Source organism: Lolium rigidum, chromosome 5 (genome assembly GCF_022539505.1).
Source record: "Lolium rigidum isolate FL_2022 chromosome 5, APGP_CSIRO_Lrig_0.1, whole genome shotgun sequence".
Taxonomy (NCBI): domain Eukaryota; kingdom Viridiplantae; phylum Streptophyta; class Magnoliopsida; order Poales; family Poaceae; genus Lolium; species Lolium rigidum.
The window spans coordinates 100,395,861-100,413,273 of NC_061512.1; the positions used below are offsets into that span (position 1 = coordinate 100,395,861).

Consider the following 17,413-nt stretch of genomic DNA (forward strand, 5'->3'; position numbering starts at 1 on the left):
CCTTCTCCGACGATCCGACGCCAGAACCGGAGTCGCTGATTTTTCGGGGATTCATCATCGTGTTCAAAGATCAGGTGCGTCGCCGATCCGAATGTATATTGCTGCTGTTCTTCTCACTGTTTTCGTTGTGTGTTCAGTCGACACATCTCGTGTTGTTTCTTGGCAATGGCATTTGCAGCCAATGCCAGTTTGTGCATGCTTAATATTGGTTTTCTGGTAAGCTAGGCATAGTGCATGATCTAGCTGGTAGGGGACCTAGGGGAAGATGCCGCTGTTTGATCGAGATCGGTACCAGAGGCTGCCGCTAGATATCAGCGGTGGCGGTGGGGGCGGCGCACGGCGTCCAGCTTCGTCCTGCGCGAGCGCCACCATCATCCTGTTCGTGGGGCTCTGCCTCGTGGGCGCGTGGATGATGGCGTCCACGACCACGAGCAACGTCGCCATGAGCGTGTCGTCCGAGAACAGCTCCGACGAGGACATGCCCGCCGACATGACCCGCAGCGTAGTCAATGAAGGCGCTAACGGCGACGCGCCGCAGACAACAAAGAATGCTGGCAAGGAGGAGGAGGACGGTCCCGGAGATACCACGCGGACGGGCGACTTCGCCGCCGGGGACACCGGCAAGAAAGACGACGACAGTGGCGCAGGGCAAACGACGGAGGATGCCACCGGCAACAACGACGGTGAACGCCGCCAAGGAGGAGGCAGCGGTGAAGGCGACACGCCGCAAACGACAGAGAACGCCAGCAAGGAGGAGGACGACGGTCCCGGCGATACGGCGCGGACGGGCGACGCCGCAGCCGGGGACAGCAACAAGAAAGATGACGACGGTGGCGCCATGCAAACGACGGAGGCTGCCGTCGACCAGAGCGGCACCGTGGTTGTCGAGCTGACGGATGCCGCTTCCAACGGCACCCCCGTCGCCGGGGCTGGCGAATCGCCGTCCACGAACGTGACATTCTCCGACGAGAGCGGCATGACGGAAGGCGGCGACGTGGCGAGGCCAGATGATACTTACAAGAAAGCCAATAGTGGCACGAAGGAGGCCACGACCGGCGACCAGGCCGACAAGACCTCGGAGGATGCGGCGACTGGCACGGATCAGAAGGGCGGCGACAATGACAAGCAGAACACTGAGGAGGCGCCACGAGACACGGCGAACACCGGCGACCAGGTTGACAAGAGCTCCGACAAGGCGTCCCTGGACACTGCGGAGACCGGCGGCCAGGACGAGAAGAACAACGAGGCTGCGCCGACGGAGAAAAAGGAGGAGGCCGGCGGTCAGCCTGACAACTTCACCGAGAAGAGCAGCGCCGAAGAGACGCCGGCCTACGCAAAAGATGCCGGCGACGACGGCACGGCGAAGAACCAGACGGCCTTCGACGACCGTAACGGCAACCTGGACGGTGACCAGAACGGCGACAAGGTCGTCACCGGCGACGACACGGCAGCTGCATCGAATAACCAAACTTCTTCCGTGGACCAGAACGACGCCGCCAAGAACAAGACATCTGCAGCGCTAGATGACACGATCTCTCGAGAAGCCGAGCTGGTTCCGACGAGCAGTAGCACCACTACCACCGAAGGCGAAGAAAAGCCGGTGACCGAGCCGGTGACGGGCGGGGACAAAGAAACGGTGGAGCTGGTACCGAGCGGACAAGCAGAGCTTCTGAACGAGACGACGACAACGGCGGCGCAGAACGGCACGTTCCCGTCACAAGCCACGGAGTCGAGGGAGGAGAAGAAGAAGGCGCGCTCGCGCAGCAGCAGCAGCAAGGACAGCAACGGCAACGTCGTGGTCGGCGAGACGTCGACGGAGGAGTCGTCGTACGCGTGGAAGCTCTGCAACGCGAGCACCGGCGCGGACTACATCCCGTGCCTGGACAACGAGGCGGCCATCAAGCGGCTGCGGAGCACCAAGCACTACGAGCACCGCGAGCGGCACTGCCCGTCCCCGGAGCCGTCGTGCCTGGTGCCGCTGCCGGAGGGGTACCGTCGGCCGATCCCGTGGCCGCGCAGCCGCGACACGATCTGGTACAACAACGTGCCGTACACGAAGCTGGCGTCGTACAAGGGGCACCAGAACTGGGTGAGGGTCTCCGGCGACGGCGAGCACCTGTCGTTCCCGGGCGGCGGCACGCAGTTCCTCAACGGCGCGTCGCACTACATCGACGTGATCCAGGAGGCGCTCCCGGCGGTGGCGTGGGGCACGCGCAGCCGCGTGGTGCTGGACGTGGGCTGCGGCGTGGCGAGCTTCGGCGGGTACCTCTTCGACAAGGACGCGCTGACCATGTCGTTCGCGCCCAAGGACGAGCACGAGGCGCAGGTGCAGTTCGCGCTGGAGCGCGGCATCCCGGCCATCTCCGCCGTCATGGGCACCAAGCGGCTCCCGTACCCCGGCGGCGCCTTCGACGTCGTGCACTGTGCGCGGTGCCGCGTGCCGTGGCACATCGAGGGGGGCAAGCTGCTGCTGGAGGTGAACCGGCTGCTCCGCCCCGGCGGTCTCTTCGTGTGGTCAGCGACGCCGGTGTACCGGAAGGACGAGGAAAACGTCGGGATCTGGCAGGCCATGGCCGCGCTCACCAAGTCCATGTGCTGGGAGATGGTGACGAGGACCAGCGACACGGTGGACCAGACCGCCTTGGTCATTTTCAAGAAGCCGTCCAGCAACGAGTGCTACGGCAAGAGGAGCCACCAGGAGCCACCGCTGTGCGAGGAGTCCGACAACCCCGACGCCGCATGGTATCCATCCATTCCCGGCATTCATTCGATCTCTCTAACTAGCTCTAGAATTACTTGCTCTGATGCTTGCAGCTGCATCGCAGGAACATAACGCTGCAGTCGTGCATGCACAGAGTGCCCACCGAGTCGGCGGCGCGAGGCTCGCGGTGGCCGGAGCAGTGGCCGGAGAGGCTGACGACGGCACCCTACTGGCTGAGCGACAGCCAGGTCGGCGTCTACGGCAAGCCCGCGCCGGACGACTTCGCCGCGGACACGGAGCACTGGAGGAAGGCCGTCAACAGCTCGTACCTCACCGGCATGGGCATCGACTGGAGCAACGTCAGGAACGTCATGGACATGCGGTCCGTCTACGGCGGGTAAGCTGCGTCAATTCTTTCCTCCTCCTCCTTTTGTTGCGTCGATCGAGGAGCACTGACACCATGCCGGCGTCGAGCAGATTCGCGGCGGCGCTGCGGGACATGAAGGTGTGGGTGATGAACATCGTGCCGGTGGACTCGCCGGACACCCTGCCGATCATCTACGAGCGCGGGTTGTTCGGGGTGTACCACGACTGGTGCGAGTCCTTCAGCACATACCCGAGGTCGTACGATCTCGTCCACGCCGACCATCTCTTCTCCAAGCTCAAGTACAGGTCAGAATCATCATCTCCTTGCCATCAACTCCAGTTCGGGAAGTTTTCACTGAGTCGCCATCGTTGCAGGTGCAAGCTGAGGCTGGTGGTCGCCGAGGTGGACCGGATAATGAGACCGGAGGGGAAGATGATCGTTCGAGAAGACAGGGAGACTGCCGAGGAGATCGAGAGGATAGCAAAGTCTCTGCATTGGGAGGTCCGAATGGACGTGTCCAAGGAGGGGGAGAGGCTACTCTGCTTCGAAAAGACCATGTGGCGACCCACCCAAGTCGAAGCACAGAGTTAGCACAAGCTAGTTAGCAAACACATGTTCAATAATAAGAAATAAATAACTGGATATAGATGTTGGTCTGTACTCTGTAGCAGAGCTGTGGTTCAGAGTTTTGTAGTTGTACAAGTAAACAGTTCACAATATATGTACCATATGCCTGTGTAACTGAGAAACTAAACACCCAAAAGTTGCATGGTAAAACTGAATAACGAAATACTAACTCCAAAAATACTTTGTTCAGGCAGAATGGTGGTGCTGATCATTTGGTACATGGACACAACAAATAGTATGAAGCAAACCTCTATTAAATTATCACAACACTTGCAATAACAGGCTGACACAATCATGTTTCTTAATATAATCAGTATTACGCTCGTAAGTAAAATCCATTCCACAGGAAAATTGCGTCACAACCTGGTGCCATAATATCAAGCTATCTATCAAAATCTTACAGAACCAAGTGACTTCCAGACTCTCATATTAAGGATTCGCTGAGACACCTTAAACGACTGAAAGACTGGCCGCTTAGAATCTTGCAAATTGCCGGTTATCATCACCTCCTTCCGTTTAGAATCTTGCAAATTGCCTGTTATCATCACCTCCTTTCCTTCCGTAAGGATTTGCGGCGTTGATACCATGCCTCCTTCCACCACCATCCACTTTCCTCGTCTTCCTACGTTTAGAAGCACTACTCTCCAAGTCGAGATTCACTTTTGGAGGGTTCTTAAAACAGAATGATGCTGCCACGGACTGCCACATAGTAAGGAAATAGTTAAGTCATCAATTTTCCTGTCAGACTCTGAAACTCTTTACTGTACACACAAATAACTAAAGTTCCATGCTCATGAAACACCCATTCATACAAAGGTGAGGATGATAAATACTGGCCACTTCCCTGGGATAAGCTCACTTCTAAACCAAGGCAAAAGACGACTTCCCAGGGATAAACACACTGCCAAAAATCAACTGTGCCTCTACTTGACCGCGAAACTATTTGGAAATGTGTAAAGTGGATAAAATAAAGTAAAATGCCAACAAGACAGTAGACAAATAAGCCCACACACCAGCATTGTCAAGTCCAAGAAAAGCATAGCATGAAGAGGATAACAATGAGTAGTGCAAGGGAACCAAAGGCCGTGCTTCTAGCTAAAATATTTGACAAATGCAGTGAATAAATCATGTTACGCCAGTAGACAGTGGACAAATATGTTACCAGAGACTAGCATTCCCAGTGGATCGTAATGATAAACGAAAACAAATATGGAGAGGATAATTGCAGTGCAAAGGGAGCAAAAACTGAGCCTTAAAAAACCTTAAGAGTAACTGTACCTTCATATCGAGGTCATGAACATTGAAAATGTCCTTCATGGCGTGTGAGTTGTATGCCAAAATGTAGGATCGGTAGGCTTCTTTAGCTGACTGATTTAGGAAGTAGTTCTCACCAACAATATTCTCCTGCTCAAACACATGAGTTATGAATTCTAAACGTGTTTAAAAAATGAATCGGAAATAATTTATATTTGCACAAGATGCACTTACAAGGTGTGATTGTAAATTTGGCACATTCTTATTATTGAACTCGTATTCTGTGAGAGAAATCTTGGCTGCCTGCAGGTACCATGGTATAGTTTATATTAACTTTAGAGAGAGAGAGAAGTAAATTAGTGTGTAGAATTGATTACCTTCAGGTAAATAAGAAACTTTAGTTCTTGTGGCAACAAGAACAATAATGCACTTCCTTTGCCTTTTTCACCACGTGCAGTACGACCAACTCTGTGGATGTAATCCTGAACATCAAATTTGAATGGGTCAGCAAATTGAAACAATAAAAATACATAACATAACTAGGACAGTTCACATCACAAACCTTTGGTTCATCTGGAGGATCATACTGCACAATATAATCCTAAACAAGGGGCAATTATCATTCAGTTAGCAAGGGGAAAAGAATTGGGCCCACTGGTTTAAAAACATATAAGACAAAAACCCACCACGTCTGGAATATCAAGTCCACGTGCTGCAACGTTAGTGCATAATAAGATACCCTTCTCTGCCTTGCAAAAGTTAAAGAATGTTGTAGTTCGTTTCTGCTGCTTTTGTTTGCCATGGATATCCTCACACTCTATCTGGAGAAAATTTAGAAGTTCTGCATGGAACTTTACTGAACTACATGATGAAAAGAACACCATGACCTTCTTAGACTGTTTCTTTTTTAGGAAAGCATATAGAACCAAGAACCTCTTCTCGCTAGGAATAACACAATAGCCCTGCTGTAAGCCTTCCACAGTAGCCTGCAGGAGGATCATTGTTATTTTGACTACAGAAGTTCTTAACATAGAGAGATTAAGAGTTTGGTGAACCAGTTCTTACATTTGATTTACCATCATCAACTGAGATATAAACAGGTTTTTCTTTCCTTTCTTCATTTTTCTCAAATGACAACTTGGCAAACTCTTCAACCTGTGAATTCAAAAGACCAGCTGATTCATGTAAAGAGAAAAACAACAAGAATCAACTTCAAAAATGGTCTGAATGACAAATCCACCAACCTCCCTAGTTTGTGTTGCGGAAAAAAGAACGGTCTGACGATTCTGTGTATCATGCACAGTGATTAAACAGAAACAAATAGTAAAATGTCAATAAAATTGATTAATAGTGGTATGTATATCAAGTGAGAACCATCAAATGGCTAGATGAAAATGTACCAGAGGAAGGCGTTTAAATATTTGCTTCATGTCTTCCTCGAAGTTTTGCTCAAGAATACGATCAGCTTCATCAATGATAAGACACTACAAAAAATAGGGTAAGGGAGGTCAGGGAGACTAATTAAGAGGGGGAAAGGAGTCATTCCCTGCACTAATCAGGAAGCAATGGCACAAAAAATCAAGCAAGCAAGCATTGCATATGCTTAACATTAGCGCTACACACTGCTAAAATAAACAGCTGGGCTGGACTAGTTGTCCAGTTGGGTTTACTATACCTCAAGTCAAGCTTTTTGGGTCTATAAAGTTTAAGGTCAACAAACTGCAGCCCATGTAAGTTCAAAAACAAATACTGTATAATATATTATGCGGTTCCATTAATTTATATTAATCAATATAGGAAAATGGGTATGTATCTTAGCTATAGAAGTAAACAATTTTCTATTCGCATATCAACATAATCCCCAGAACAAGATAATATGAAGCATGTAGTTAATGCATGAAGAAAGTGCAGATAAAGTGCATAGAACACAAACACATGTAACCATGGCCATTGCTGTTACTACTTTATTGCATAAAAACCAAGGGAGCCTGACTTAGACGGTGTCATGTGGACACATCAGTATCAACCACTTGAAAACGGCAAAGGAAGTTGTGGCTAGATCAAAAGGGCTTAGACATAAGATAGGTTATCTTCCATTGTTTTATTTCGAGGCTAGGATGGTTTCCAATGTTAATCCTACTAGTCAGCTAAGTTTCTAAAGTTACAAATTTATAGCTCAGGTTTGTTAGGACACATCTCAATTTTAAGATATAAGATGGGTACTTTGAGGGAAGTAGTCAACAAAATTTATCTTTCAATATCCTGCATTTCTAGGGCTGAGTGATTGCACTGGTCCAGGTGTTCGACCGGCCATGTCAACGACTAGCAGCTTCATTGTCAAGCATGTGATAGCCAGGCTTGAGCCTAGCACTTTTAGGTCATACAAACTCAGCAAAGACCATGTTTAGATGGTCTAGTCAAGCTACTATGGTAGTAGATACCCGTTAAGTCAAGTGAAAAGCTAAATCTGTTGCTGCAAACGGAACATGTGCCATATCTTTTGTTGAATAAAAAAAAAATAGACAAATTACTTGTGTTAACTGATAAGCATCCAAGAATCCAATTTAATGGACATGAAAATGATTCAATGTAAACCATTGACATTTACAACACGCAAAGTATGAACTGATGAGCACTAAATTGATCTTAACTCTAGTTCAATACTGAAGTATGGCTCCATGTATGTACTATACTACAAGTGAGAATCAATTTCTCTTAGGATCATCATGTGACAATCGAAATATCTGCATTGCTTACACAAACAAATCTTCCCCATGCTTTTACAGGAAGGTGGTGAATAATAGTTATTTACCTTTAGTCTCTTATATATGAAACCCTTTGTGTTTTGCAGATGGTCCAACAGCCTGCCTGGTGTAGCTACTAACAGATTGACCCCCTTTGCAAGCTGGTCAGCTTCAGTTCTCCGGCCATTGCCACCAATGACATACCCGAGAGTTTGCGAGTGATTCTTCATCAATTCCTTGGCAACATTGTGTGTCTGAACCACAACAATAATAAGTGATTGAGGTGCAAAGCTTTCAAAAGTTGATTATGGTACTATATTTAGAGTGATTAATTTTCCAATATTATTAAACAAAATTAATTAAAGGCAGTTTCCTTGACCACCAAAAGCATAGTTTAATCTAAAATGTAGCACAATGAACAACCGCATTCACTATATGTATAAGCCTTATTTGGCACATCATATTTCTATCGTTTCACTCGTGGCCACAGTAGACTCCTGAGCAGTGTTACCACAGCTAAACTGAAGTGTAAGCAAGCATGATTTCTCTAGGTAATCGTACCTGGATGGCAAGCTCCCTTGTAGGGCAAACGACGATAACTCCTGTTCCATTCCTCGGCGAGAAATGAAGGTTATAGAGCAGCTCGATAGCCGGTATGAGAAATGCAAGGGTCTTTCCTGAGCCCGTTTTGGCAGCTCCCATCACATCCCTTCCTGCCAGCAGATGTGGTATCGACCTAGCTTGAATCTGCAAGCAGAAAAGATCAACGATGTCAATTAACGACAAATGCTATTTATACTAAGTTCAGTAGAGCCCTGTACCAAGGTACTACTGAACTGTTTCACAGAAACGTAAACCATTCTTAATGCAATTAACTTGCGCGAATACAGTAAGTGATTCTCGTAGGAGGTTAAGTTGGATGGTCGAAATTCAGGAGGGTTGGCAGGCCGAACCTGGGCGAGGTGGGTGTAGTTCATCTCCGCGACGGCCTTGGAGGTGAGGTCGGAGATGGGGAGCTCCGAGAAGAGCATGCTCGTGAGGATTCCTGACCCCTCCTTCTCTTTCTTCTGATTTATCTTCTTTTTCTCACTACCCGTCTCCTGCTCCTCGTCCTTGCCCACAGCCTCCTCCTGCTGATGTTCCCCATCATCGCCTCCGGCCTCCGCCTGCTGCTCCTCTTCGTTCAATTCTTCGGCAGCGGCGTCGGCGGCGGTCTCGTGGACCGTCTGCTCCGGCTCGGAGTCCGACTCTGGCGGTGGGGCGACGGGTTTCCGCTTCTTCGAAGACTTCGTCGAGCCCATGGTGGCTGTTGCAGGGGGCGCTACGGCGGCGGCGGCGGCGGCGGGAGGAAGGGGAAGGTCGGCTTCTAGGGTTATGGTTGGGGACTTGGGGTGTTGGCGGTTGGAGGTTTTGTGTAGGAGAGAGGGACGCGTCGGATTTCAGGCAAGGGCACCTCTTCTGCAAGATATCTATCTAGGGTTTTACTTCTCTCTCGCCCATCCGATTTCAATCGGACAACACAGAAATAGCCAACGCTTTCTGGCCGGCACGGATGGCTACGATTTATCTAGAAGGCCTCGTTTGGCCCGTTAGTTTTGAACCGTTTTTGAGTGTACTAACTAGCAAAAATGTCCGTGCGTTGCACCGGAGAAACGGCTTCCCTACTCTAGGAATAGGCGCTGGGTAGTGTGGCGTGTTGACAAAGACATCTAGGTCTAACCGTAGATACGTAAAACCATGATGGAACTGCAAGCTTAATGATGATGGAAGATCCAAAGGGATAGTGGGCGAAAAAAAAGAGGTGAATCTGTGCAAATATTGACTTCCGTGATAAATCGTAATCCCCATTCTAGTGCAAATAGATAGTTTAGCCTTGCAATAATTTCTAATGTAGCAAAATAAATTAAATTACATGCTAGTTTTAACATGTCAACATTCCGCTAATATATTGTTTGTGCAATGCGACAAACCAAGCGTGCAAGTAGACCTCACACTTATAGGTAGGCAACCATATGCATATGCATCTTGGTGTTCATTGTTGTCACGGATTCATGCAAAACAACTGATATATGCGGGAACCAATATCAAAATCATTATGATATGGTTTGAATGAAGGTTGCAGACCTGGCACCTGTCGGTTCGGCATGAGATGAGGCGTGGCTTGGGTACCTGCTTCGCATCTCCATTCAACATAAAAATCACTTGCATCGTTGAGTTAGACGCCCCTGCCTGCACTCGCGAGAGCATCTCGTTGCACCCTTGCCGCATGTCGGAGCACAGCTGGATCTCTTCGTTGCGGTCCCTGTCGGTGTCAGCTCATATCAGCTCAACTATCCAAACAGAGTTAATATTGAGAATTATGAACATCAAAAAGAGTAGAATCTCCTAGTGTAAAAACGGGCAAAATCTACAACGATTAGTTTCAGAGCTTTACATGAATTACTCCAGAGCACTGCATGTTTTCGTACAGATGTGTAGTATCCTTTTTTTCTGCGAACATACTTCTCCGCATCTGTCCCGTTGGTTCAGCTGAATCGAGGTTGGCCTGCACTGATGGGAATAGGACGATGTTGGGCCAGCGGAGGAAACTCCTGAGTCCTGACCAGGATGATTTTTATCCTCGTGGCCGCGCACGGCACGACCTCCGATCTTGTCCTCTCTACTTGCCTCCTTGAGCGCCTGCATCTTGTTCCCTTTGACACCAACGAAGAGGTGTAACTCTATAGATCGTGAAAGGACTGCATGGATGCAAACTTCTTCTCTTTAGCAATGGATGCAGAAAAGCATCAGGAGTTGTGGCTGCTAGGAAAAAGTGAGTTTATCTGTTAGAGGGATGCAATTTTTTCAGCAGAGTAAATGAGTGACCAATCAGCAGATGCCCCTCGTGTTCTATCAAATCTGTACAAAATTACCCAAACGGAGGTCAGCAACACTGATTTAGCTCAACTCGTCGAGTTCAATTGCAGTCCATCAAGGTTCTCCACGGTCGTAACCTCGATCTGTTCCGGTTCATGATTCGAAGGCGAGGACGGAACTCGTGCGACATCTGTGGGTTCGATTTGGGGAACGTGTGTTTCGGATGCGGCGCTGCTCGCACCAGGCCTTGTCGTCATCTCCCTGTGAGCCCACAGCCGCCTCCTACATCTCCGCCATGTCGGCGCTAAGGTCGACCGGCCCGACGACGCTGTTTTCAAATCGAATCACACGAAGGTGCAAGTAAGCAGATGAGATGCGGCCGGCCGGCCGCAGCGTGTCCACTTCAGATCGAATCACCAAGGCGAAAGTAGGTAGAGGAGATGCATCCGGTGGCACCGTGGCCAGAGTCGGTGGTGGCGGAGAGGTCCATGGAGGTGGGCGGGGGCGGATCTCGGCGCCGGGGAGCAGAAACGGGAAGAGCGGGCGTTGACGAATCGCTCGGCAGGGGACTGTTTGGGCTGCTGGAGCCCATGACAACCACGCGACGGAGAGATCGAACTCTTTTTTGTGCAAGGACTAAACGAATCGTTATGTAACATAGGCGGTGGCATTGCTCGTAAATTCAGCTGAAAACAAAGTATAATTCAAAAACGGACGAAAATTTTGGAGAGAAACCTTACTTCCTTTATTAGTAGGTATATAGATATAGATAACTCGGATTAAGATAACCTCGTTTTTCGTGCTTTTTTTGTTTGACTAAAAAATATTTTAAAATTAGCATTATCAGAAAGTGCTTTTCAGTATGAATCCAACTATACTAATCTATATCTATACCTAATAATAAAGGAGCTAAGGTTTCTGCCAAAAAGTTTCGTCAACGTTTTTTGGACCGTTTTGCCCTTCCACCGAAATCCATATTACTGCACAATGGCTACCGTACCGGTTCGGGTGTTCTATTCTCGATTCCCCAACCTCGCCGCGAGCGCTCTATGAGCGTGGGCTACAGCTACGAGTCAGCTCTGCCAAAGGCGCGCTCTGTTGCGCAGCACGGCCACGACCATACCTGGCCCACGATGTGGATGGGAGGAGACCGGCCGAAGGGGAATAAAGGGGTAGGGGAGTTCCGTCGGCGGACCGACCTCACGGTGACCGACCTTGCCGCGTCCACTCCAAGGGTCGCGCCGGTGGTGAGATGCCCCTGGAGACTGGCCTCGCGGCGCCCGTCCTTGCCGCATAGGTGCGCTCTCCCCGTCGAGTCAGAGGTGGACATGGATCTCCACGCCGGTCACCGACCCGATACCGTACCCCAAACTGTGCTTCCCATTGATCTCCACAGGTCCCGTTAGATGCGTGCGACGCCGCGCGCCCAGGTCAATGTCGGCCCTCGTCGGCGACATGCGGTCCGTGCGAGGCTCCCGACGCCGCCCCTTGTGGCCGGAGGTGGAAAACGCGTGCTCCATGCGAGGCTCCCGACACCGCCCCTTGTGGCCAGCGGCGCCGCCCGGCCGCAGCGAGGTGAAGTCGTCGTCCGGTCCGGAGCTCCACAGCGAGTACGCCCCCATATTCATCCTCTGCTTCATGGTTCGCCCACAGAGGACGAAGGTCGCAATCTACACTCGGCTGAACCGCGATAGAAAAATACGAGCTTGCCTTCGACGTTGGCGAGCATGGACATTCTTGTGCCCAATCCCAAACTCATCAGCTCGTGCTCAAAATCCATCTGAAGAGAATGGGATGGATGGTGAATTCAGTCCTCAAATTGCAGTATCCCTTGATTTGATACAGAAATTGCTATATAATATTTTGAGATTTCGGGTGAGGCTGAGAGACTTGGCAGAGGATTTGGGGAAGAAACAGAACTTGCCAAACTGAAGAATATTGGTGGGTCCCAGCGAGGGTGGCACACCAGCGCTCCGCGGTGCTCTGGAAATCATCAACGGTGTCCTTCCAAACTATCCCCGCTAGCGCCATAGTGGGTCGCGTAGTTATACTGTTGGGCTAGCTCCGCTTATGAACAACGAGTAAAATTTTCAAATTTCACTTATGCGCCAGGCATGACGTCGTAACCTCTTGAGAGCTGGGTAAAAACGGATGCCTTAGTCCCACCTCGGTTCCCTAGATGTATTTTGACCAGTTTATATACCTAAGTTTTCTAGACATCAACAACCCACCAAGCAAAACGGAAGGAGCACCACAATCAGCAAGGAATTATCTCGTCGGGGGTGGTGGCGATCATGCGAGTGAAGACGACGAGTGAGATACGGAGGAGCAGTGATACGCGTACAGCACGCGTCCGTTGGGAACCCCAAGAGGAAGGTGTGATGCGTACGGCGGCAAGTTTTCCCTCAGAAAGAAACCAAGGTTTATCGAACCAGGAGGAGCCAAGAAGCACGTTGAAGGTTGATGGCGCCGGGATGTAGTGCGGCGCAACACCAGGGATTCCGGCGCCAACGTGGAACCTGCACAACACAACCAAAGTACTTTGCCCCAACGAAACAGATGAGGTTGTCAATCTCACCGGCTTGTCGTAACAAAGGATTAGATGTATAGTGTGGATGATGATTGTTTGCGTAAAACAGTGAGAACAAGTATTGCAATGAGATTGTATTTCGGATGTAAAGAATAGGACCGGGGTCCGGAGTTCACTAGAGGTGTCTCTCCCATAAGATAGCATGTTGGGTGAACAAATTACAATCGGGCAATTGACAAATAGAGAGGGCATAACAATGCACATACATGATATGATGAATATTGTGAGATTTAATTGGGCATTACGACAAAGTACGTAGACCGCTATCCAGACATGCATCTATGCCTAAAAAGTCCACCTTCGAGGTTATCATCCGAACCCCTTCCAAGTATTAAGTTGTAAGACAACAAACAATTGCATTAAGTATGGTGCGTAATGTAATCAATAACTACATCCTCGGACATAGCATCAATGTTTTATCCCTAGTGGCAACAAGACATCCACAACCTTAGAACTTTCTCATCATCGTCCTGATTTAATGGAGGCATGAACCCACTATCGAGCATAAATACTCCCTCTTGGAGTTACTAGCAAAAACTTGGCCAGAGCCTCTACTAACAACGGAGAGCATGCAAGATCATAAACAACACATAGGTAATAGATTGATAATCAACATAACATAGTATTCTCTATCCATCGGATCCCGACAAACACAACATATAGAATTACAGATAGATGATCTTGATCATGTTAGGCAGCTCACAAGATCCGACAATGAAGCACAATGAGGAGAAGACAACCATCTAGCTACCGCTATGGACCCATAGTCCAGGGGTGAACTACTCACTCATCACTCCGGAGGCGACCATGGCGGTGAAGAGTCCTCCGGGAGATGAATCCCCTCCGCGGCGGGTGCCGGAGGCGATCTCCCGAATCCCCCGAGATGGGATTGGCGGCGGCGGCGTCTCCGGAAGGTTTTCCGTATCGTGGCTCTCAGCATCGGGGGTTTCGCGACGAAGGCTATTTGTAGGCGGAAGGGCAGGTCAAGAGGCGTCACGAGGGCCCACACAACAGGCCGCGCGGCCAAGGGCCGGGCCGCGCCGCCCGGTGTGTCGCCACCTCGTGGCCCCACTTCGACTCTCCCTCGGTCTTCCGGAAGCTTCGTGGCAAAATAGGCCCCCGGGCGTTGATTTCGTCCAATTCCGAGAATATTTCCTTACTAGGATTTCGAAACCAAAAACAGCAAGAACAAAGAATCGGCTCTTCGGCATCTCGTTAATAGGTTAGTGCCGGAAAATGCATAAATACGACATACAATGTGTATAAAACATGTAGATATCATCAATAATGTGGCATGGAACATAAGAAATTATCGATACGTCGGAGACGTATCAGCATCCCCAAGCTTAGTTCCTGCTCGTCCCGAGCAGGTAAACGATAACAAAGATAATTTCTGGAGTGACATGCCATCATAACCTTGATCATACTATTGTAAGCATATGTAATGAATGCAGCGATCAAAACAATGGTAATGACATGAGTAAACAATTGAATCATAAAGCAAAGACTTTTCATGAATAGCACTTCAAGACAAGCATCAATAAGTCTTGCATAAGAGTTAACTCATAAAGCAATAAATCAAAGTAAAGGTATTGAAGCAACACAAAAGAAGATTAAGTTTCAGCGGTTGCTTTCAACTTATAACATGTATATCTCATGGATATTGTCAACATAGAGTAATATAACAAGTGCAATATGCAAGTATGTAGGAATCAATACACAGTTCACACAAGTGTTTGCTTCTTGAGGTGGAGAGAAATAGGTGAACTGACTCAACAATAAAAGTAAAAGAAAGGGTCCTTCAAAGAGGAAAGCATCGATTGCTATATTTGTGCTAGAGCTTTTATTTTAAAAACAAGAAACAAATTTGTCAACGGTAGTAATAAAGCACATGTATTATGTAAATTATATCTTACAAGTTGCAAGCCTCATGCATAGTATACTAATAGTGCCCGCACCTTGTCCTAATTAGCTTGGACTACCGGATCATCGCAATACACATGTTTTAACCAAGTGTCACAAAGGGTACCTCCATGCCGCTCTGTACAAAGGTCTAAGGAGAAAGCTCGCATTTTGGATTTCTCGCTTTTGATTATTCTCAACTTAGACATCCATACCGGGACAACATGGACAACAGATAATGGACTCCTCTTTTATGCATAAGCATGTAGCAACAATTAGTGTTCTCATATGAGATTGAGGATATATGTCCAAAACTGAAACTTCCACCATGGTTCATGGCTTTAGTTAGCGGCCCAATGTTCTTCTCTAACAATATGCATGCTCTAACCATAAGTGGTAGATCTCTCTTACTTCAGACAAGACGGACATGCATAGCAACTCACATGATATTCAACAAAGAGTAGTTGATGGCGTCCTGATGGCGTGTATTTCACACGTTCGTTGGGCAACCCCAAGAGGAAGGTATGATGCGCACAGCAGCAAGTTTTCCCTCAGAAAGAAACCAAGGTTTATCGAACCAGGAGGAGCCAAGAAGCACGTTGAAGGTTGATGGCGGCGGGATGTAGTGCGGCGCAACACCGGAGATTCCGGCGCCAACGTGGAACCTGCACAACACAACCAAAGTACTTTGCCCCAACGAAACAGATGAGGTTGTCAATCTCACCGGCTTGTCTGTAACAAAGGATTAACCGTATTGTGTGGAAGATGATTGTTTGCGAGAGAAAACAAGTAAAACAAGTATTGCAGCAGATTTGTATTTCGAGTATTAAAGAATGGACCGGGGTCCACGAGTTCACTAGAGGTGTCTCTCCCATAAGATAAAAGCATGTTGGGTGAACAAATTACGGTCGGGCAATTGACAAATAGAGAGGGCATAACAATGCACATACATGACATGATAAGTATAGTGAGATTTAATTGGGCATTACGACAAAGTACATAGACCGCCATCCAACTGCATCTATGCCTAAAAAGTCCACCTTCGAGTTATCATCCGAACCCCCTCCGAGTATTAAGTTGCTAAACAACGGACAATTGCATTAAGTATGGTGCGTAATGTAATCAACAACTACATCCTCGGACATAGCGCCAATGTTTTATCCCTAGTGGCAACAAGCACAACACAACCTTAGAACTTTCATCACTCGTCCCAGTGTCAATGCAGGCATGAACCCACTATCGAGCATAAGTACTCCCTCTTGGAGTTAAAAGTAAAAACTTGGCCGAGCCTCTACTAGAAACGGAGAGCATGCAAGATCATAAACAACACATGTATAATAACTTGATAATTAACATGACATAGTATTCTCTATCCATCGGATCCCGACAAACACAACATATAGAATTACGAGATAGATGATCTTGATCATGTTAGGCAGCTCACAAGATCCAACAATGAAGCACAATGAGGAGAAGACAACCATCTAGCTACTGCTATGGACCCATAGTCCAGGGGTAGACTACTCACTCATCACTCCGGAGGCGACCATGGCGGTGTAGAGTCCTCCGGGAGATGATTCCCCTCTCCGGCAGGGTGCCGGAGGCGATCTCCTGGATCCCCGAGATGGGATCGGCGGCGACGGCGTCTCGGTAAGGTTTTCCGTATCGTGGCTCTCGGTATCGGGGGTTTCGTCACGGAGGCTTTAAGTAGGCGGAAGGGCAAGTCAAGAGGCGGCACGGGGGCCCACACCATAGGCCGGCGCGGCCGGGGGTGGGGCCGCGCCGCCCTAGGGTTTGGCCACCCCGTGGCCCCTCTTCGTCTCGTCTTCGGACTTCGGAAGCTTCGTGGAAAAATAGGCCCCTGGGCTTTGATTTCGTCCAATTCCGAGAATATTTCGTTACTAGGATTTCGAAACCAAAAACAGCAGAAAACAAGAATCGGCACTTCGGCATCTTGTTAATAGGTTAGTTCCGGAAAATGCACGAATATGACATAAAGTGTGCATAAAACATGTAGGTATCATCAATAATATGGCATAGAACATAAGAAATTATCGATACGTCGGAGACGTATCAAGCATCCCCAAGCTTAGTTCCGCTCGTCCCGAGCAGGTAAAACGATAACAAAGATAATTTCGAAGTGATATGCCATCATAACCTTGATCATACTATTTGTAAACATATGTAGTGGATGCAGCGATCAAAACAATGGTGATGACATGAGTAAACAGGTGAATCATATAGCAAAGACTTTTCATGAATAGTACTTCAAGACAAGTATTAATAAGTCTTGCATAAGAGTTAACTCATAAAGCAATAAATCAAAGTAAAGGTATTGAAGCAACTCAAAGGAAGATTAAGTTTCAGCGGTT

General features: G+C 48.4%; 2 protein-coding genes across 2 annotated transcripts; one reads left to right on the forward strand and one right to left on the reverse strand.

The window, feature by feature from the left end:
* The first annotated feature begins 265 nt into the window (after positions 1–265).
* LOC124658295 (probable methyltransferase PMT25) lies at positions 266–3,659 on the forward strand. The gene is made up of 5 exons (XM_047196663.1): positions 266–572; positions 822–2,742; positions 2,826–3,098; positions 3,179–3,373; positions 3,443–3,659. The coding sequence occupies exons 1-5, from the start codon at positions 266–268 to the stop codon at positions 3,657–3,659; spliced, it is 2,913 nt and encodes a 970-aa protein (XP_047052619.1).
* Positions 3,660–3,928: 269 nt separating this feature from the next.
* On the reverse strand, positions 3,929–10,378 carry LOC124656214 (DEAD-box ATP-dependent RNA helicase 27-like). The gene is made up of 13 exons (XM_047194997.1): positions 10,297–10,378; positions 8,647–9,059; positions 8,255–8,440; positions 7,762–7,947; positions 6,350–6,433; positions 6,194–6,235; positions 6,015–6,104; positions 5,636–5,935; positions 5,512–5,550; positions 5,327–5,431; positions 5,184–5,252; positions 4,974–5,099; positions 3,929–4,394 (listed from the first exon to the last, which is right to left on the reverse strand). The coding sequence occupies exons 1-13, from the start codon at positions 10,376–10,378 to the stop codon at positions 4,212–4,214; spliced, it is 1,905 nt and encodes a 634-aa protein (XP_047050953.1). The 3' UTR covers positions 3,929–4,211.
* Between the last annotated feature and the right edge of the window lie 7,035 nt (positions 10,379–17,413).

Bases quoted from the DNA above. Each gene is read 5' to 3' on its own strand.
- LOC124656214 (XM_047194997.1), bottom strand. From the start codon at position 10,378: ATGCAGGCGCTCAAGGAGGCAAGTAGAGAGGACAAGATCGGAGGTCGT. The intron at 8,441-8,646 runs GTTCGGCCTGCC...TTCTGCTTGCAG, and splicing joins ACTACACCCACCTCGCCCAG to ATTCAAGCTAGGTCGATACC. The intron at 5,936-6,014 runs GTAAGAACTGGT...ATCCTCCTGCAG, and splicing joins TTGATGATGGTAAATCAAAT to GCTACTGTGGAAGGCTTACA.
- LOC124658295 (XM_047196663.1), top strand. From the start codon at position 266: ATGCCGCTGTTTGATCGAGATCGGTACCAGAGGCTGCCGCTAGATATC. The intron at 573-821 runs GTCCCGGAGATA...GCAACAAGAAAG, and splicing joins TGGCAAGGAGGAGGAGGACG to ATGACGACGGTGGCGCCATG. The intron at 2,743-2,825 runs GTATCCATCCAT...GCTGCATCGCAG, and splicing joins GACAACCCCGACGCCGCATG to GAACATAACGCTGCAGTCGT.